This window comes from Bos indicus, chromosome 13, assembly GCF_029378745.1.
Source record: "Bos indicus isolate NIAB-ARS_2022 breed Sahiwal x Tharparkar chromosome 13, NIAB-ARS_B.indTharparkar_mat_pri_1.0, whole genome shotgun sequence".
NCBI lineage: Eukaryota > Metazoa > Chordata > Mammalia > Artiodactyla > Bovidae > Bos > Bos indicus.
The window spans coordinates 65,055,265-65,076,593 of record NC_091772.1 but is presented as its reverse complement, the minus strand read 5'-3'; the positions used below and the strand labels follow the sequence as shown (position 1 = coordinate 65,076,593).

General features: G+C 42.9%; 1 protein-coding gene across 3 annotated transcripts in view; it reads right to left on the bottom strand.

The window, feature by feature from the left end:
* Positions 1-21,329, bottom strand: part of PHF20 (PHD finger protein 20) — a 127,781-nt gene that overhangs the window by 26,894 nt on the left and 79,558 nt on the right. For 2 of the 3 annotated variants that reach the window (XM_070801583.1, XM_019972344.2), the window contains 4 exons: positions 17,329-17,607; positions 2,498-2,596; positions 1,366-1,530; positions 95-273 (listed from right to left, as the gene is read on the bottom strand). In XM_070801583.1, coding sequence (XP_070657684.1) covers positions 95-273; positions 1,366-1,530; positions 2,498-2,596; positions 17,329-17,607 — 722 coding nt within the window. The remainder of the gene's footprint in view (positions 1-94; positions 274-1,365; positions 1,531-2,497; positions 2,597-17,328; positions 17,608-21,329) is intronic. The other variant, XM_070801584.1, reaches the window with a different exon arrangement.

Below are 21,329 nucleotides of genomic sequence, written 5' to 3'. Positions count from 1 at the left end.
ATTCTTGCTGGCCTCGAATAGTAGCCCTTCAAAATTCCCACCAAGGACAAGTTTGTGTTTCTCTGGACCTGTGGCTCCTGGAAGCTCCACCTACCTGAATCATGAAGTCATTTTCCTCCTGAACCTCACAGATGCAGCGGACCACTTCAAAGTCATAACGGTCATCCCCATCAAGTTCCTCGTCTGGATTAGTGGTCACATCAATGTCTTGGCCATACTCTTCATCGCTCCAAAGAAAGCTCTCGGAAGAGGACTCACTCAGATTATCCTCTTCTACGAGGAAAGGGAAAACAACAGTCACAAAATAAAAAGATAATCAACCCTAGATCACCAAGACCTGTAAGAAATGACCTTACAGACCCTCTCCTCTGTGAACTTTCACAGAGCTGGGAAATACGAACTCCAATTGGTTCCTTGGGACTGTCATCTACTAATAGCCGAAACAATATCTGCTGCATGGCAGTAAACTGAGCTCCCTTTCCTCATTTTCCCGACACTGAAGCCCAAGGTAAGTAGCTGCTCAAGGTCACAGAGCTCAATGGCAAAGAAATTGCAAATCCCCATAAACCATACAGATCATCATCCCTAATGGCACAAACGTGTTCCTCAACCTCACCACAGCCACCCAGGACCTGGTTTACAGCGAAGTCTGTATCCACAGTCACCTTCAAAACTCTGTAAACCTTGGAGAATGAGGAAAGGGAAGATTCCAGGGATAGTCAGAACTAGAATATCTAGTCTGGGCTGCCTGATTAGTGATAATTACAGCTAACATTTACTGATCACTTATTCTGTACCAGACACTGTTGTAAGTACTTTACATATACTTATTAACTATTTTCAAACTCATGATCATCCTATAAGTTGCTGAAGATGGGGAAGCTTCAAGGTTGACTTGGATTTCCCCAAGAAACCAGGTTATATGCAGAGGCCACCAACAAGAAATGAAGGAAAACGGAGGCAGGTGTGCAAGGGAAAGAGGGATAATGAAATTGGTTATAGACACACTGGCTGAGGGGTACCTATGAGACATTCTATTAAGACCAAATTTGGAGAGAAGGGCAATTCAGGAAAGGTATAGCTAATGGCCTATTTCATTTGATGTCTGTTTTTTTTTCAGCTGCTAACTCTTTTGCAACACCATGGACTGTAGCCTACCAGGCTCCTCTGTCCATGGGATTTTCCAGGCAAGAATACTGGAGTGAGTTGCCATTTTCTTCTCCATTTATTTGATGTACTTTTTATTTAAAAGATCTAACAATTACTTGCAGAAGGCCTGAGAGTAGACTACAATATCAACGTAAAGCCAGCATGCTCAGACTATAGTGTTGTACAAATGGTCAAGCCAGCAGGCAGCCTCCTTACCAGACACTTTCACTTTCCCTCTGTGGTTTCCAGACTCTGAGCCTTGGATCTGTGGGCTCATATGGACACCAGGCTTGTGTGAGGAACCACACTTGGTAACAGCAAATGTCTTAGGTGGAGAAGGTTCCTGGGGAGTGTCACTGACCTCCTCACTGCAAGGGCATTCTGGAAGAACAAGATCAAGAAGAAATTAGCACCCCCAGACATCACCAGGGCATTCCAGAATCAATACCATCCAACCAACAGCTCTGCTGGTCAAACAGCTCAAATCCTCAGGAGGAATTCAGCTACAAAAGGGTACAGGTTAATACTTACAGTTACCTCTAAGAACCTCAAAACCAAAGCCTTCCTCACCACCCTCTCAGCCAGAAGATGGTTTGAGAATAAAATGTGGCATTCCTTTAGCTCCCAAGACTGGAGCACTGATTTTCTTAAAAATCGGCATTTTTGTTGGAGCTAGACACATACTTTTAAAGAGATATATCCTTTCTTAAAAGGGTTCAGAAATGTACATTTAAGAGTTGTATGTGCACATAATTAGAGAACGAACTTACAGTTGCCCGGGGGAAGGAATGGGGAAAGCGTTAGGGAGTTTGAGATGGACATGTACACACTGCTATATTTAAAATGGGTAACCAAAGTCCTACTGTGTAGCACAGGGAACTCTGTTCATGTTATGTGGCAGCCTGGATGAGAAGGGAGTACAGGGGAGAATCGGTACACGCATATGGCTGAGCCCCTTCGCTGTTCACCTGAAACTATCACCACATTGTTAACTGGCTCTACACCAACACAAAATTACAGTTTACAAATAAATACAATAAAAACTAAGAAAGAGCTGTGTATGCAAATAAATACAGTTATTCACCTGCATATCCTCTCCTACAATGATGCTTTCACTGTGATAGGGCGATGCTGGCCAAGGCAGCACGAGGGAGGGCTTTCTATACGCCAGTGCGGCCTTGAGGCACCCAGGGTAAGTGGGCTCTTCCCCTGTCACTGCCCATGCTAGGCTGATCCCACAAGCTCCATTATAGGCTTGCTGACCCTTCCTCTCCTCAGAGGCAGGACTATGAAGCAACCCCTCTTACCTGTAAGGAAACCCAAGTGAAATGCCCCGGGGAAAATTTACCAGGTTTGGTTTTCTTTTTCTTTTTCTTTTTCTTCTTTGGTTTCACCCTCACAAACTCTTTGAATTTCTTCTCTTTATTCTTCTCCTTGTCTTTTGCAGCTAGAATTAAATAGAAGCGTGTAAGTGTTGGAATTCTAACATTCTGTTTTCAATTCCAGGATATTTATGCTTAAGTAACTAAGAACTAAAATGGGCAGAAGAACACAGTTCCCGATTGGGTACTGCCTGGGAGGTCATCTTCCATCTCCCTCAGCACTCTGCTGCAGCCCCTTCTCTAAAGCCCCTTCTGAGTCTTTAGACTAGGGGCTGGCAAACTCTAGCCCACTGCTTGTTATTGGAAATAAGTTTTACTGAAATACACTATGCTCATTTGTTAAATGTTGACCGCGGCTGCTGCCATGCTTCAGTGACAGATGTGAGGAGTAAAAATAGAGATATTCTGGCCCTCAAAGCTGAAAATACTTATTGTCTGGTCTTTTACAGAAAAAGTTTGCCAACCTTACTTAGATCACTATTCCTGAACACTGGCTACATTTTGCAATCACCAAGAAAGATTTCAGAAAATGAATGCCCGGGTCCTACACACAAAGATTCTGATTTAACTGGTTTGAATCCTGAATGTCAGGATTTTGTTTGCTAGATGATGATGATGATTCTTCTTTTTTCTTTTTTTTCTTCTTTTTTCTTTAATAATTGAAGTACAATTCACACCATATAAAAATATCCATTTAAAAAGGAACAATTCACACCTTCCAAAAGCCACAACTCTTTTCACAGCAAAGTTTCTGAAGTTATCAACACTTCCTACCAAACTTCTCAATTCAGTTTTCCTAATTCCCACCTAAAAATCTTCCCACCTACCACTCAACTGAAGCTGCAGTTTTCAAGTTATTAATAGCTTCACCATTGCAAAACTCCAGTTGTTTCTTCTTTCTTATCAAGCATTATCTGTAGCATTTCAAATAACTGCTCATGCTTTACTCTTTCAATGTTAAGACATGTTTAAACATACACATATCCTCTGACCCAGCCATCCCACTCCTGAGAGAAAGGATAACTTATGTCCACACTGAGACTTGTAGATGAATGCCCACAGCTTTAGTTGTAATCTCCCAAGCTGAAAACTGCCCAAATGTCCATTACCAGGTGAATGGACAAATAATTTGTGGTGTATTTATACAATGAAATACTTTCAACAATAAAAGTATAAATACGTTGCATATAAATAATATGCAACAACAAAAGTAAATACTTATAAGTGAAATAAGTATACTGAGTAAAAGGAGTCACATAAAATCTAGTGCATACTGCATGATTCCATGTATATAAAATTCTAGAAACTGAAAAACTAATCTCTAAAATATAAAGCAGAATAGTGACTACCTGGGGATGAGAGAGTGGGGAGGAATGGAAAAGAGGAATTAAAAGAGGGCACAAGGAAATTTTAAGAGATGATCGATAGGTTTACCATCTTACTGTGGTAATAACCAGGTACATATTTAAATTATACAATATAAATATATGCATAAATGTATGCAGTCCACTGAACCACAACAAGTAAGCTTTAATAAAGCTGTAGGGAGGGGGGCGGGGCGGGGCTGAGAAGGAACGATCCAGCAGCATGTAGTACACAATACTGTGCAACCAGTTCTACCCTAGTTCCAAAACCTTCCCATCACTTCGGAGTAAAACCACTTCCCATTAAGCAGATTTTCCCCAAACCCTCAACCCTTGGCAACCAGCAATCTCCATCTGGCTCTGTGGATTCATCCATTTAGGGCATTTCATATACATACAATATGTGACCTTTTGTGTCTGGCTTCTTTAACTTAGCAAAATGTTTTCAAGGGCATCAGGGTTTTTTAAAAATACTCTTCAAGTGACTCTGATGTGGAATCAAGATGGATCACAAAGCAAGTGTGGAACAGAGTGAACATCCAGATTCAACGGATTTTAACTGAGCACTTGTGTGCAACGATTGCAAGTATCTCATTCAATCCTGACAACCAACTGTGTATATCATTCCAGCTTTAAAGATGAGGAAACTGAAGCTTGGTGAGGCAGACACCAGCTTGATATCATAAAGACATTTAAAAACAGGTTCATCTGGCTGTCTAGCACCAAGTCAGCACTATCGCCCAAGCCCCTCTCCCAATCAGACATCCAGGAACTATCAGAGAAGACGGTGGGCTGCATCTCCCAGCTAGCAAGCCTAGCTCTACGGGCAGAAGTTAATCTACTGGCTAAAGAACACAGGACATTAGGGTCTCTAAGCTCCCTTCCTGTTAAAATACTCTGCAACTGGGGAACAAAGCTCAAAAACAAGAACTCTAGGAAAGACCTCAGTCTAATTTACAAAAATACTGTTTTTAAGATTAAGAAAATAGGGCCCAGGGACTTTCCTGATGGTCCAGTGGTTAGACTCTGCACTTTCACTGCAGGGGCGTGGGTTTGATCCCTGGTCTGGGAACTAGATTCCACACGCCTTGTGGTGTGGCCAAAAGCAAACAAAAATCAGGGCCCAAAGAAACAAGTTGACTTCGCCAACATCATGTAGTTGATTAGCAAAATATGGTTAAAAGTCTTCTAAATGAAAAAAAAAGTCTTCTAAATGTCATAAAAGGTACCAAAAATATTTACTTTTCCTCTAATCCTGGGACCAGTCTTTCTCAGGAATAGAAACAAAACAACTCATTTCTGCAATGCCCACTAGAACTCATTCTATGCAGCCAGCATTACTTTAATACTAAAATCAGATAAAGACATTACAAGAAAGAAAATCTAAAGACCATTTTCTCTCATGAACATAAATGCAAAAATAATAGCAAATTGAATCCAACAATGTATAAAGAAACTTATGTACCACGACCAACTGGGATTTATGCCAGGTATAAAGGAAGGCTAGCTCAACAATTAATGTAGTCTATTGCTTTCCTCTATTTGTTCGCATTGTTCATTTAAAAAGGCCTTCTTAATCTCTCCCTGCTATTCTCTGGAACTCTGCATTCAGTTGGGGATATATTATCCCTACTTTCTTCAATATAAGCCTGAATTATGCAATAAGGAGCTGATGATCTGAGCCAGTCAGTTCCAGGTCTTGTTTTTGCTGACTGTATCGAGCTTTTCTATCTCCAGCTATAAAGAATATAATCAGTGTGATTTCAATATTGACCATTTGGTGATGTCCATGTGTAGAATTGTCTCCTGTGTTGTTGGAAGAGGGTGTTTGCTATGACCAGTGTGTTCTCCTGACAAGACTGTTAGCCTTTGCCCTGCTTCACTTTGTACTTTGAAGCCAAACTTGCGTGTTACTTCAGGCATTTCTTGACTTCCTACTTTTGTATTCCAATCCCCTAGGATGGAAAGAACATTTTTTTTTTTTTTTTTTGATGTTAGTTTTAGTCTAGAAGGTCTTGTACATTTTCACAGAACCAGTCAACTTCAGCTTCTTCAGCATCAGTAGTTGGGGCACAGACTTGGATTACTGTGATGCTGAATGGTTTGTCTTGGAAATGAACTTAGTTCATTCTGTTGTTTTTGAGATTGCACCCAAGTACTGCATTTTGGACTCTTTTGTTGACTATGATGGCTGCTCCATTTCTTCTAAGGGATTCTTGTCCACAGTAGTAGATATAAAGGTCATCTGAATTAAATTCGCCCATTCCTGTCCATTTTAGTGCACTGATTACTAAGATGCCGATGTTCACTCTGGTCATCTTCTGCTTGACCATGTCCAGTTTACCCTGATTCTTGGACCTAACATTCCAGGTTTCTACGCAATACTGTTCTTTACAGCACTGGACTTCACTTTCACCACCAGATATATCCACAACTGAGTGTCATTTCCACTTTGGTCCAGGCACCTCATTCTTTCTGCAGCTATTAGTAATTGTCCTCCACTCTTCTCCAGTAGCATAATGGACACCTTCCAACCCGGGGGGCTCATCTTCCAGTGTCATATCTTTTTGCCTCTTCATACTGTCCCTGGGGTTCTTGAGGCAACAATGTTGGAGTGGTTCACCATTTCCTCCTCCAGTGAACCATGTTTTGTCAGAACTCTTCACTATAACCCATCTGTCTTGTGTGGCCCTGCACGGCATGGCTCAAAGCTTCATTGAATTACACAAGCTCCTTCGCCACAAGAAAGCTGTGATCCATGAAGGGGATAAGTTTTCATTCCAATCCCAAAGAAGGGCAATGCCAAAGAATGTTTGCACTACTGTACAACTGCACTCTTTCCACATGCTATCAAGTTTATGCTCAAAATCCTCCAAGCTAAACTTGACCAGAATGTGAATCAAGAACTTCCAGATGTACAAGCTGGGTTTCGAAGAAGCAGAGGAACCAGAGATCAAATTGCCAACATTCATTGGATCATGGAGAAAGCAAGGGAATTCTAGAAAAATATCTACTTCTGCTAAAGCCTCTGACTGTGTGGATCACAACCAACTGGAAAATTCTTAAAGAGATGGGAGTATAAGACCATCATACATGTCTTCTGAGAAACCTATTTAAGGGTCAAGAAGCAACTGTTAGAATTGGACGTGGACAATGGACTGGTTCAAAATTGGAAAAGAATTGTGTCAAGCTGTATATTGTCACCCTGCTTATTTAACTTTTGTGTAGAGTACATTATTTGAAATGCCAGGCTAGATGAATCACAAACTGGAATCAAGATTGCTGGGAGAAATATCAACAACCTCAGATATGCAGATGATATCACTCTAATGGCAGAAAGTGAAGAGGAACTAAAGTGCCTCTTGATGCAGGTGAAAGAGGAAAGTGAAAAAGCTGGGTTGAAACTCAACAATCAGAAAACGAAGATCATGGCATCTGGTCCCATCACTTCATGGCAAATAGATGGGGAAACAATGGAAACAGTGGCAGATTTTCTTTCCCTGGGCTCCAAAATCACTATGGACAGTGACTGCAGCCATGAAATTAAAAGACACTTGCTCCTTGGAAGGAAAGCTGTGACAAACCTAGACAGTGTATTAAAAGCAGAGATATCTCTTTGCCAACAAAGGTCCACATAGTCAAAGCTATGGTTTTCCCAGTGGTCATGTATGGATGTGAGAGTTGGACCATAAGGCTTAGCACCAAAGAACTGATGCTTTCGAACTGTGGTCCTGGAGAAGACTGTTGAGAGTCCCTTGGACAGCAAAGAGATCAAACTGGTCAATCCTAAAGGAAATGAACCCTGAATATTCATTGGAAGGATTGATGCTGAAGCTGAATCTCCAATACTCTGGCCACCTGATGGGAAGAGCCAACTCATTGGAAAAGACCCTGATGCTGGGAAAGATTGAAGGCAAGAGAAGAAGGAGCCAACAGAGGATGAGATGGTTAGATAGCATCGCCAACTCAAAGGACATGAATTTGAGTAAACTCCAGGAGACAGTGGAGGACAGAAGAATCTGGCACGCTGCAGTCCATGGGTCCCAAAGAACTGGACAATGTCCAACAACTAAACAACAACAACCATATCAACAGACTAAAAAAGAAAACTAATATATCAACTGATGCAGAAAAAGCATTTGACAAAATCCAGCACTCATTCATGATAAAAATTCTCAGAGAACTAGGAATAAAGGACATCTACTGATACAAAAAAACGTACAGCTAACTTCATATTTATGTTGAGAACTGGATGTTTTCTCTTAAGATCAGGAACAAGGCAAGGATGTACCGTCTCAACACTCCTACTCACCATGGTACTAGACATCCTAGCTAGCACAATAAGACAAGAAAACAAGATAATATATAACACTGAAATGGGAGAAATAAAACAGTTTATGCTTTACCAGGATATTGGTCTTTACTATGAATTTGAGCAAATGATTGATGTGATTTGATGTACCTCCACCCACACACATATAAAAACTACTGCTCAGTCCAGTTCTTGATTTGTAAACTCAGGTTTTAATGACCTTCAAACTAAAGTAGCTGTATCCATTAGCTTAATGTAATGCTAACAACATTAACCCAAACACTAGCAGATCTGGCTGAAGAGATACAACCTAAGTTCTGAATCCTCGAGAAGGAAAGGTACAAGCGTAGGGTATAAACTGCCAAATCCAGGGCATGCCCAGTTATGGGAGTTCCTTTGGGTTTCTCTAGCAACAACATTTTTTGCATTTCACATTTTATAAAACAGCATTGCATCCTTTAGGGAACCCACAGGCTGTAAGAAAAAAGATGGGGAAGTTCATTCCATACAAGAGATTCCTGAAGACCCCACATTATTCAAATTCACATAATTCATGACTAATATTCCCAGAAAATAAAGGCATAAAGAACACACTTTCATTGGCCTACCAGCTTTGAAATCATATGGTTGATGAATTTTCTCAATTTGGTAGGATTTGCATTAATTCAAATTTTATACATAAGGCTTTTTATATTGCACAACTTCAAACTGATCAACCTCAATTTTGAACAAAATGCATCTATATCTTAACATGATTACCACTTTACAGAGGAGAAAGTGAAGTTCAGGGAAGATGCAAGATCATACAAATTAATATATAGAAAAGATGAACTCAGATACATGGGTCTGAGTTCTTGGGCCATGTGTGGGCCCTGTGCACTGTCCCTGAAATAGGAAATGAGCACAGAGTATGCCAACTGCTCTATAATTCAACGCCGGCACCACCCTTTCCTTGCCTAGCAGGATCTGCTGGGTGGACTTGCTGGGTGCAACAGACATTGCAGGTATAGCCCAGAATCTCTTCTACCCTTCCTTCTCTGTGCAGCATTTAAGGGTCTGGACAGGATTAACCTCAAACTCACTTAAATACATAAGAGTAATCCCATGCCTCTTGTCACAGTGATAGGCTTGGACAATCTGAGCCTTGGCCAACTGGTTCATAAGGCAGGTACAGGAATAAATTAATCAAACCCGAACTTGGGACTCTGGTCCAAAGTTTATAAAAAGGGTATGTTCTTACTTTACTGTTAGATTTGAATGAAGTGGCATGAAGCCTTAAATGCTACTGGCTTCCATCCTCTGACCACAAGGGTTTAATGTAAAAACAGCAGTGAGAGGTGACATGCTAAGACAACCGACAGTCCTGGAGCAGTACACCTTCCCCAGACTTCCCTATTAACGCGTACTCACACATCCCCTTTATTGCAAAATCAAATTGAACTGGGTTTCCTGTTACTTGTAACTAAAAGCATCCTAAGTGTTGCAGCTGTTCAGAAATACGGTCATATTAAGTCTTAAAGAGTCCCCTTCTGAGGCTTCAATTAGAGAAGTAAGCAATGAGGATAAAAAGAAGAGATATTTTACAAAGTTGTTCTATAGGAATCTGTGTTTCTTGAACACAGAGGGAAGAGAGCAAGCTTTCATAGGCTCACCCTAGCTTCTGGTTGAAGACTGTCAAGTCACACGTGGCCTGAGGCGGCAGAACCCATAGGGAGAACTGTCCAGCAGGGACTAAGCTAACTCAGGTGAGTCCCTGAGGAACAGGGACAGACAAGGTGACAACAAGAAGAACTCACGCGTTCGGTCTAGCCATGTGCACAGGAAGTCTCCTGCAAGGAGGCACTTCTGTTCCCCACTGCAGGGCCCAGTGGCAGGGCACCCTTCCCTGGTGTACGGCCTAGAGGGGAGAGTATGTGCGCTGCAACTAAGTTCAAATCCTGGCTATGCCAAGTGCTAGATGTGTTGATGCTGTTCAAGTTAATCCATCTCATCAGCACCAGTGTCTGACCCATCAAGTGGGCACAACAGTACCGGTCTAAGTAAAGAACTCAGGACAGTGGCCGGCATGTAACAAGGACTCAAACAGGTGCTGGTGTTACCTTGCCTATGATACTCTCTCCCCGGAAAGTGGGGCTGGTTTGTGGTCAGGTCTCTCTCCAAACAGCTTGACCAATTGTTCCACGACCCACAGAACAGACGCTTGGCTGCAGGGCTTCTTCCCGAAAGCTCAGACTTGGACAAAGAGTGACTTCCTGCCAGGGCCCTGGAGCAGGCAGCAGCCTGTCACCTGAGGAGGGCCAGGCTTTTCTGGGATGGGGCCACTTGTCCTACCCCCAGGCTGCAGGTGGCCGTCAGGAGAAAACCAGAGCCCTTCTCACTCCCTCTGTATAGCCTGCTCTCTACTTCTCCCTCAGACCCTCACTGTGCTGTGAGAGCAAAAGGACACCAGACTTCCAGGAGGGAAGCAGGAAAAAACGACATCCACAGGGGAAGTGCCTGTACACCACAGAGCACCGCCACACGCTGGGGACAAGCAGTGACCAGAGCCTGCTGTCACCTGCATGAGGGGACGGCATCTTGAGGGCACAGCAGGAGTGTGTATGCCCTTGGAGGGATCCTCACTGCCCATCAGAGGAAGCCGTCTCATGGCTTCCTAACACCGTCACTTCATCTTGTCTATCTTTCCAGCCTCATCTCCCATCAGTCCCCCACCATGGATCCCACCCAGATTTTGGCCCAAAGGAGCCCTCCACTAAACCCCTCCCTCAAGTCCTACCTTTTTCCACCTTACCTCAAACGACAGAGACTACTATGCATTCCCTAATACCCACTTCTCCACCTCTCCCACAGGAAAAGGGTATACTTGCCAGCTTCCCCTAAGCCAGGTGTGGATATCCAGATGTCCTGGCTTATGGGATATGAACAGAGGTGATGTGTGGCACTTCTGAGATGTGCCCTTAAAAGAAAAAGGCAAGCCTCACCCTTCCCTTACCAGCAGCTGAAAGACAGACAAGGTAGTGAGCGATGCTGATCCACGCAGAGAGAACACCACCCTGGGCTGGTGGGATACTGAGGAGGAAGCTGGCCCTGGACAACTGCTCAGACCAGAGCAGAGTCACCGTAGGAAGCCTACAGTTTGGCCAGAGACATAAATTAACCTCATCTTAAGCCAGCCTCTTCGGTTGTCTCTTTAAGGCACCATAATCTACATCCCAATTAAGCTCCAATTCTCCCTTCTCTCTAAGGGGAGAAGGAACGGTTCTATGAGAAGGTCAGTCTAGCACCACAAGAAAAGGTACAAAGAAGTTCCCACTCTGCTACTCCAAGGCACCTTTCAGCCTAAGCCAAAGTTTACCCAGAGTGAGAATATGAACGAAATGGACATAACAATAGGTAATAAGCACAGGTGAGGTTCCCCTTGATCCTCAGATAGTCTTTCTGGGCCAAATCTCTACTCAGGACTGAACTCACCTATGCAGAATTAAAAGCCAACACCAAGGAAGCCTGAATTCACCCCTGGAAGAGAAGTTACTAAATGGATTCTGGTATTCTAAGAAGCCTCATTTGGAAAAGCAAATTTAAACTGACCTTCCAGATTAATGTATCTGACTAAAGGCCTGGCTGAGGGAAGAAGAAACACATGAGGGCCAGAGTCAGAAGGGTACCTGAGGGACAGACGACAACAGTTTGTTCCTCTCAATGACTCTGAACTCTGATCTGCTTGTTCCTGGCATATGGATTCCTTTCCTAGTCCCCTGCCTCCTGGTCCACCCTCTACTACCCTCACCCTTTCAGAGCTAACTCAAATGTCACCTCCTCCTCTGGAACTTCCAGCCCCTGCTCTATAGGCAAATACCTCAATCTGTGTTGCCATGGCACTTCATACATTCTTTACATAGAGCTTAGAAGTTCTCACTGTATCTGTTTCTGCGCTTTTCTCCCCACAGGAAGGAGCCCTTTCTTATGCATACCTAGTTCTACATCATCATTTTGGAAAGGAAATTAGACCTGTGAAGAGCTCAGATTACACATGAACAGGAGCAGGACTGCTACTGAGACTGAGTCTGTGGGCTTCACGCCAGAACGGTTTCTCCTCCCTAACTCTACCAAGCAGGAAATGGGGGCTGGGGGGACTGGAGGACCCAAAAAGGTCTCTGCAGAACAGTTTCTGATGCCCCTGGACCAGAAGCTCCAGGCATCTCCATATGAGAAATCTATTAGAATCCAAGTTCTCAACAGCCATAATCAAAATACTCAGCATAAAAGGGGGCACTATTTTACAGTAACTGGCCCCAAGCAGCACACGCTATGTAACATTCTGCTTTTCACTTAAGCATTATGTAGAGTTCACACTGCCTGTGATCGAGGACACAGGCAGCCCGGTGTCAGAATCTCACCTTTAAACATCTCCCCACCCGAACTCCCCCAGTTTCTGAAATCCCACACCTACAGGTAAGAGCTTTCTTGGAAGTGGAGGTGAAACCTAGATATCCTGAGAGAACAGGGGATCTACTGAGCCGGTTTTATTCTTTCAAATCGTAAGAAATTTAGTTATCAGATTAGTCTAGTACCCAGCAAAACCATGAGGAAACGGAAGGAGGCTCTGAGGTGAGAAAGGTGAGGGGCGATGTGTGGAACAGCAGGTGCCTTCTGAAAGGCTGGGGCCTATGACATACTCTGAACATGACTCTGCGTTGGCTCTGAAGGATACCGAGGGGTCTGACGAAGGCTCAACATGTCTAGTAACCCCAGTTCAGAGATGGTGACAACTGAGACTCCTGCTGGTTAGTGGCAGAGGCAGGATGAGTGCCCAGGGTTTTAATGTACCAGCTAGAGCACAGCAGGATGAACAGTCTAGTTCCCTCCTGCCTGGGAACTGCTGGCAATCCCAGCAGTCAGGGCTGGCAGAGCTGTGAAATCATCTATGTGTCCTGCGTGCACATGATGGGGATGGGGTGACCAGGGGGCAAGCCCCTTCCTGGCTGCACAAACCTAATCTCCATCTGGGGTACAGGGTACAGGAATGACCAGGCTAGACCCCAACAATGGCTGAGGGGCCCGGGTGGCATGCTCTGCCACCAAATAGACCAATTTTCAAAGGGCCAGCAGAGGGGGGTCACAAGTTAAAATATACGGATTTAAAAGACCCGTTCGTTCCCCCTAAAGCATTTTGTAATAGTCCATCCCTGCCAGTCTGGCGAGTATAACCATGGCTGCTGCTGCTCAGTCGCTTCAGTCGTGTCCGACTCTGTGCGACCCCATAGACGGCAGCCCACCTGGCTCCCCCGTCCCTGGGATTCTCCAGGCAAGAACACTGGAGTGGGTTGCCATTTCCTTCTCCAATGCATGAAAGTGAAAAGCGAAAGTGAAGTTGCTCAGTCGTGTCCGACTCTTCGCGACCCCATGGACTGCAGCCTACCAGGCTCCTCCATCCATGGGATTTTCCAGGCAAGAGTACTGGAGTAGGGTGCCATTGCCTTCTCCGATAACCATGACAGATCTTGTTATTTAAAAAACCTGGCAGGCAAAAATCTCCAATTCACCAACAGACTTCCAAACCTCAGTGAAAGGGATTCTTCTGTGTTGAGAGAGAATTTAAAAACCCCAGGTCCGTATGTTGGTATGGGACCCAAATGCAGTACATAAGAGTAGAAAAGTCACTCACTCACGTTTCTTAATTTTATCAAAATGACAATACCTTGTCTATTAGTTTTGCAGTTCATCAGAGGTCAGCTGAGTTTAAAACTAAGCTCTGTGACTGCCTAGGTTCATGTCTCTAAGATAAAGACTGAGTATTTACTAAGAGTTTACTGTAGGCCAGATACTGTGCTAAGCATTTCACATTAGGTCATTTCATACAAGAAAGTTCTGAGGCAGGTAGTTATTGCCATCTCACAGATGGAGAAATTGAAGCTCACGGTTATTTGCCCTAGGTCACAGAGGAAGCTGGGTTCAAATTCAGGTGTGCTGACTTCAAGCCTGCACATATTCACTCCACACAAATCAAGACACTCAAATACAGTTAATCAGGAATTCCCATCCAAACGAGAGACCTGCACACCTTCTTGGGCGGGAAACACCTCCCCTGTACTCGGGTGCACTACACTGGGAAAGGTCCCTCCTCGGACAGTCACCACGATCATCAGTTACAACCACCATGCAGACTACATGGTGTTACAGTTCTTGGATACAAAACTCCAGCACCTCAGGAGTCTCCCTCCTGCCCCACCTTCAGTCATTCACCCACCTACCCCCAAGGATAACCACTGTACAGCCCTCAAACATAACAGATTCATTTTAATCTATTTTTGAACTTTATATACATATCCATCATATCATATGTGTGAGTTTATGTTTCCTTCTCCGGCTCAACATTGTACTTGTGAAATATCCCCATGTTGGCAGGTGTGGCTGTACTAGTTCATTCACTTACTGCTGTTCACCATTGTATCAAGGTACCACGATTCATTTACTTGATTTACTCTTTACACATTTATTTACTCTACTATGAATAAACATTTGAGCTGTTTTCTAATCTAGGGCTCTTATAAACAGTGCGGCTTTTAACATGTGTGCAACATTTCAAAATGATTTAACTGCCTAACATAAAGACCTTCTCAGCATTTTTGTGGGAGCCAGAAGTCTAACCTCCATGTTACATATCAGAACTGAGGTATTTAATCAATACCTGAAAAATCAGAGTGGCAGAGCTGTCTCGAACTCAGGCCTTCAGGCTCCCCTACTACTGTTCCTTCCTTTCTTCCACCATAGCACTGAAAAGGGAAAGAAGAGGGGAGGGTGCTGACAGGAGTCAGAGGTCAGCTGACCACAGCAAACCAAAAGGCCAGACCAATGCACGGAGAGAGGCATTCAGACAGAACGGCCCTCAGAGCAGACCAAATCCCTCAAGCCACAGCTACCTCTTTCAGGCTGTGTCTCACAACAGGGTAGGGTGGGAGCCCAGCAGAAATAGCAAAGACTTGTAACAATTCCAACTCTAATCTAAAAAGTACAAATGTTTTTCTCAATGAGAAAAACAAGGAGATAACCACTTCAAATTCCTCAGATTGGGCACATTTCTGTCAGATAATACCAAAAGCTGATAAGGATACAGACAAATCACAGAGTGGACAGGAATGTTCAAGTCAGAGCCACCATTTTCAAATATATTCTGGTACATTAACTAAAACCATTCCTTCTAGCAATTCCTCTTCTAGGTAAAATACACAAAAGAAAAGCTTGTGCCCAGGGGATGTCCACAGGCAGTCCCTGAAACATCACCTGTAAAAGTAAAAAAACTACAAACCTAATGATCCTGAGTAGGAGGGGTCTAAAGAAACTATGGTTTACTTTTTTTTTTTTTAAAGGACTTCTCTGGAGGTCCAGTGGTTAAGAATCCAGCTTTCAATATAGGGGGTGCGGGTCCAATCCCTGGTCAGGAGAACTAAAGCTCCCACATGCCACAATCAACAATGAGGAGCCCATTGCCTAAGTGCTGCAAGGAAGACCCAGCACAGCCGAAAGAAAAAAAAAGAAAAGACTTACACCTGAAACTGGGTTACAACCCACTCCAGTATTCTTACCTGGAAAAGTTCACGGACAGAAAGGAGCCTGGCAGCCTACGGTCCATGGGATCACAGAGTCAGACACGCACATGCATGCACGCTACTGCTGTTTGACTCATGCTAGCCTCCTCCGAGAGATCCCCATCCACTGGTGGGTACCTGAGCAGGACCCTGGTGAAGTCACTGAGGTGGTAAGTGGCCTATAGCCCATATGGGGAGTGCCCTCCCTCGTGACTACTGGTCAGCTGACCTTCTTCACATAGCTCCTTTTAGCTCAATACTTGGGCTTGCCAAGTGCACAACTAGACGGCCTACAGCTGAGGGTAACCGAGCGGCATGGACCAACTCTGTGGCCAACAGCCATCCGCAGCTACTAGCTCCTAAATATGGTTAGTCTGAATTGAAATGTTCAGGAAGGGTAAAACACATACTGGATTTTAAAAGCTGAATAGAAGAAAATGAAAATATAATAGCTTGTTAAATAGTAATTTTTATACTGATTATATGCTGAAATGATAACATTTTGGATATTCTGAGTTAAAATTTATTGAAAGAGATTTCATCTGTTTCCTTCTATGTCTTAAAATATGGCTACCAGAAAAAATTATATGCTAACTCATATTATAGTTCTAATGGATAATGCAGCACATATGACCAAGAAACGGCCACCTGACCCATTATGCTTCACAGCCTGACTAAGGAATGACCTCTCACAGGTCAGAGATCACCTGAGTTTGCATAGCCCTGCCCCACTGTCCTGAAACCTAACTCCATACTTCCTCAGGAACAATGTCAGATATACCAGAAGTTCCATAAACCACCCAACACCTATGTATTTTAAAGGAAAGGCTTCAAACCAAAAAATATATGATGATGTCACAATTTCAGGAAAACTGAATCTGGGAAGCTTGTAGAATTTACTGGAAACTCATTAATTATTCTGCAATCCCCAAGAAACATGTAATTTTTTGATTTCTGTAAGTTTCAGAAGAAATCTCCAAAAAGGTTCTCTTGTAATAAACAAGACATGTACATGAGTTTTTATGGTAACCCTTTCTACCATCATTGTAGCTTCTGTGCAAAATAAACATGGTTGTCAGAAAACATCTCCAGACGCAATTATTATGAAATTGGACCCCACAGGAGATCACACATCACCTCTTAGTTCTTTCTTTTGTTCTGTTTTGTTTTGTGCTCAGGGATGGAGCACAGGTTGGGGCGGGGGTGGCGGGGAGTGAGGATGATTGCAACCATGCTATTCTCGGTACTAGTTCCCCTGCTGGCTGCCAATGGAGCTCCCCTTCCTTGACTGTCCCCACTCCATACCTTCAGAGGCTAAGGGACTTTCTCAAGGTAACTTGAGCAGCAAGAGATAGAGGTAAGAATAAGAGTCAGATATTTCTGTTTCTTCCAGGAGGGCTATAATTCCATGATGCAATTCCTGAAAACTTGTCATTTTCAATTTGGGGGGATTCGACTGGACCAGACCAACCTAACACCCGCTCTTTGGGTCAGCCCTTCATGATACAGATACATTGCAGAACCAAAATGCTTACTTGGGGAACTGGCTGAGACCCGCTTCCTGGTCAGGCTCTCCTGGCTGGCCTTGTCTGAAGCTGAAGAGCCCCTGGTCTGGACGTGCCTCTTTCCTGGGTTCTCCTCTGGCTCTGGCGACTTTTCTATTCCGTGGAAATACTTCATGTGATAATGCAACAGTTTGGCTTTGCGGAAAAATTTTAAACAATCCGCAACCGTGCACCTAAACTTGTGATTTAGGTCGCTGGCTGGTGCTTTAGATGTCACAAAATCATTTGTTCTCTTTAAAGTATTTGTTACTGGAAAAAAAAAAAAAAAGATCCCTCATGCTTATTGGCGCTATTACAATACATGCATCAACACAACACATGGCAATAGAGTGAGAGAGCAGCATGCATGTGTAGAGGGAGACATCGATGACCACTGCTGTTTGAAAGAATGGATATAACTTCAGGGTAAATAACAAAGACTCAACTGTGATTCATCTCTTGAAAGAAGAGATCAACTTTTTTTTTTCTTTTTTAAAGCAGCCACACAAGTTCTCATGGTTTCAGAAGAACAAGGGAAAATCCTAAAAAAGAAAAAAAACCAGGAATCCAGCCCAGCACTTGTTACTCATGAGTTGGACCAGACTCAGACCTTCCATCATTCAGAAATGTTTGTGTAGGCAGGACTAGAGAATATTCCGGTAGGTTATGAAACCGAAAGGATCTCACACAAGGAGAATCACTATTACAAAGGTTTTAGTATAGAGTTTTGGAGCTCTCAGTATGATGTACTCTGTTTAATGAAGAGGACTCAGAGAAGAAGGAGGAAAAAAGACAACCAACTGAATGAAGCTGGAGGGCATGTAAAGAACTCAATGATCAAATTCAAAGAGACAAAAAAGTTTGACACCCCCTCCCTAAACCAAGAGTCTTCCCAGGTGGCTTTAGTGGTAAGAATCTGCCTGCCAATGCAGGTGACACGGGAGATGCAGGATGTGTCAGGAAGATTCCCAGAGTAGGAAATGGCAACCTACTCCAGTATCCTTGACCGGAAAATTCCACGGACAGAGGAGCCTGGTAGGCTACAGTTCATGGGGTCACAAAGAGTCAGACGTGACTCAGCACGCACGCAGGCCCCAAACCGAACAAGCAAAAGGCAACTGTCTGTCATGCATCAATAATAGAAAGTAATGCTGTCACAGGAAATCATGAGTATTAGAAACTCAATTTATTGAAGACTCCCTTCATAATACCCTCAATCCCAATGAGAGCAATCACCTTAAACTCAAGTCACCCCTACTCTACAGATTACATCACCCAAGATTACCCTGAATGTATCCTGAATGTATGGACCTTTCTTGAGTGAACCAACCTTTTTCTAAATGCAGTGATACAATTTTCATTACAAGCAAAGAGCATGCTGAACTCTTGGTAAATATGATTACCTTTTCAAGTACCATCCCATAATAAGAAGGAATAAAAAAAATTCTTAACTCAATCTAAATCACACTCTACATTTCAAAATCAGCAGGAAGGTATGATTATAAAACTGGTAGGCTTGATGATCCGATGTATACCCACACACCCTTCCCCAAAGCAGAATGCCTTAACTCATTTTCTATCCATGACAAGAGATAAAAGAAAGAGGTTCAAATCAGTCAGACACAGTTAAGAAAAAGTAACATGAAATGAAATAGAATACATACTTTTCCCCACACACAGTTGCACCAGAAAAACAAAAAAAAAGTCAGTAAAGAAATTCAAAATTCAAACTTCTAATATATTCTAAAATGCTCTCTTAAAATACAATTTCTCTGGACTCTCCTCCCTTTTGGCCTATTAAGCTGAACCATATCAATTTGCCATTTTTATAGGTTAAGAAAGGTGAGATATTGGCCATTTCAAATGGTCCAACCTAGTAGTTCCTTTTCCACCTAACAATCTTTCAAAAATCACTGCAGAAAATTCCACTTAGCACTGTGTAAACAAACCTAAGGTCTGAGGAGGTCAGAGAGCACCAAGCCTGCCCACTACCACCCAAGGCCCACAGCAGTCAAATTCAGCTACAGTAAACTCAGCTATCCTTCGGCTTCTGTCCGAAGCCCTGTTTGTGATCAACTATTTATTTAAAAAAAAAAAAAGCCAAAATACAAACACCTTAGAACTTTTTTTTAAAAGTTAACAATAATGAGCACTTTGAATCAATTTCATGAAGAATTACCACTCTTTCTGTTCAGAACCTTTGCACCCTTGTGTACACACACCAGCCATTTGCATAAGGCAAAGACAGGACAGTGGTTAAAAGTGGGGGCTCTGCAGCTGGGCAGCCTGGTTCAAATCCTGGCTCCTCTAATTACTCCTCCTGCCTCCTAGCACCTTCATATGCAGAGTGGAGATAGCAATAATGGTAACTACTTCACTGACTTGAAAGAATTAAATGAACAGCATGCAAAGATTCTAAAACAACATCTGTTCAATAAATAGTGAATATATAGTACGATTTTGTTCAATATTCTGGAATAAGCTATAATGGAAAAGAAAGTTTTTTTTAAAGTATAGGGCTTACCTGGTGGCTCAGTGGTAAAGAATCTGCTTGCCAATGCAGGAGACATAGGTTCGATCCTTGGTCTGGGAAGATCCCACATGCTGCAGGGCAACTAAGCCCATGCATCACAACTACTGAGCCTGTGCTCTAGAGCCCAGAAACTGCAACTATTGAAGCCTGCTCTCCCTAGAGCCTGTGCTCTGTAGCAAGAGAAGCCCATGCACCATAACTAAAGAAAAGCCTGTGCAGTAACAAAGACCCAGCACAGCCAAAAATAAATAAATACATAAATAAATAATTTTTTAAGTATATGTATACAGTATCATTTTTGATTAAAGAACAAATGTGACTTATGAACAGTCTTTCAGCAATTAACCTCTCACAGCAGAAGGGCAGAAGCTCCCTTCACCCTCAGTCTCACTGCACACCACTGCAGATTCGGGGCAGAATAATGGAAACCATCCAACTTCAAATCCCAGCTCTACCCTTTATTAGCAGCAGAAATAAGCTGTGTATGGTTTTTTAAAACTCTTCTGATTATCCAGATTCCCACCTATTTCAAAACAGTTAGAGAGAGGACTATAAGATAACATGCACACTCGGTGCAAAGCAGGCCGTTTCAAACAGAAAACAGTCCTGGTCAACAGACTTCTGTCATTTATGGAATGTGGCTAGAGACATACTTATCAACCAGAGTGAAATACTCCTTCGACCAGCCCTCATAAGCTCTGGCTAGGAGACACATCACTTGGTAAGCATTCAGTTTTCTCTACATCCTACTAGAAATGTGAAGTCCGAAACCAACTTTAAGATTCCCAGCATGGCCATGCAGTGGGATTAATTACCCCACCTTTCAGGACATCTTACTTTCACTAATGCAGCCCCTCTCCAAAACATTTTTTTAAATAATTACATTATACTAGGTGCTGGACAGTACCAAGCTTGATCCACCAAAATCCTGAACTTCGTGTGGTTTGTCTTTTTAAAACACAAAGTGCATTTTCTCCAAAAGTTTTACCAAACTCTATGTTGGAAGTTACATTTATCCCTAATAAACTCTACCTGATTATTTCAGTCCAAGAACTTTGTAACTTTTGTCTCTGTAACCCTATACATTCTTAGGTCTTTATCCAGGCTGTTAATAAAGATCCAGTAGTACAAAGCTGAGGACAGCCTTCAGAATAACCTTCAGACTGACATCAACTAATCTACACTCTCTGGTTAGAATTGCCTAAGCCAACTGAACTTGATCTATGCAAATTACCAATGCACTCACACATCTGTTTCCTCTTTGTTCATAGACAGATTTTAAGAGGGATGTGGTCAAACTGTCTGCTAAAATAAAGAGATACCTGGTCTGAGTGCTACAGTAGACTCCTCACATTCCTATGTTGAAACTTAATTCCCAGTGATGTTATTTGGAAGTGGAGCATTTGGGAAGTGATTATGTCACAAAGGCAGAGCCCTCATGAACAGGACTAGTGGCTTT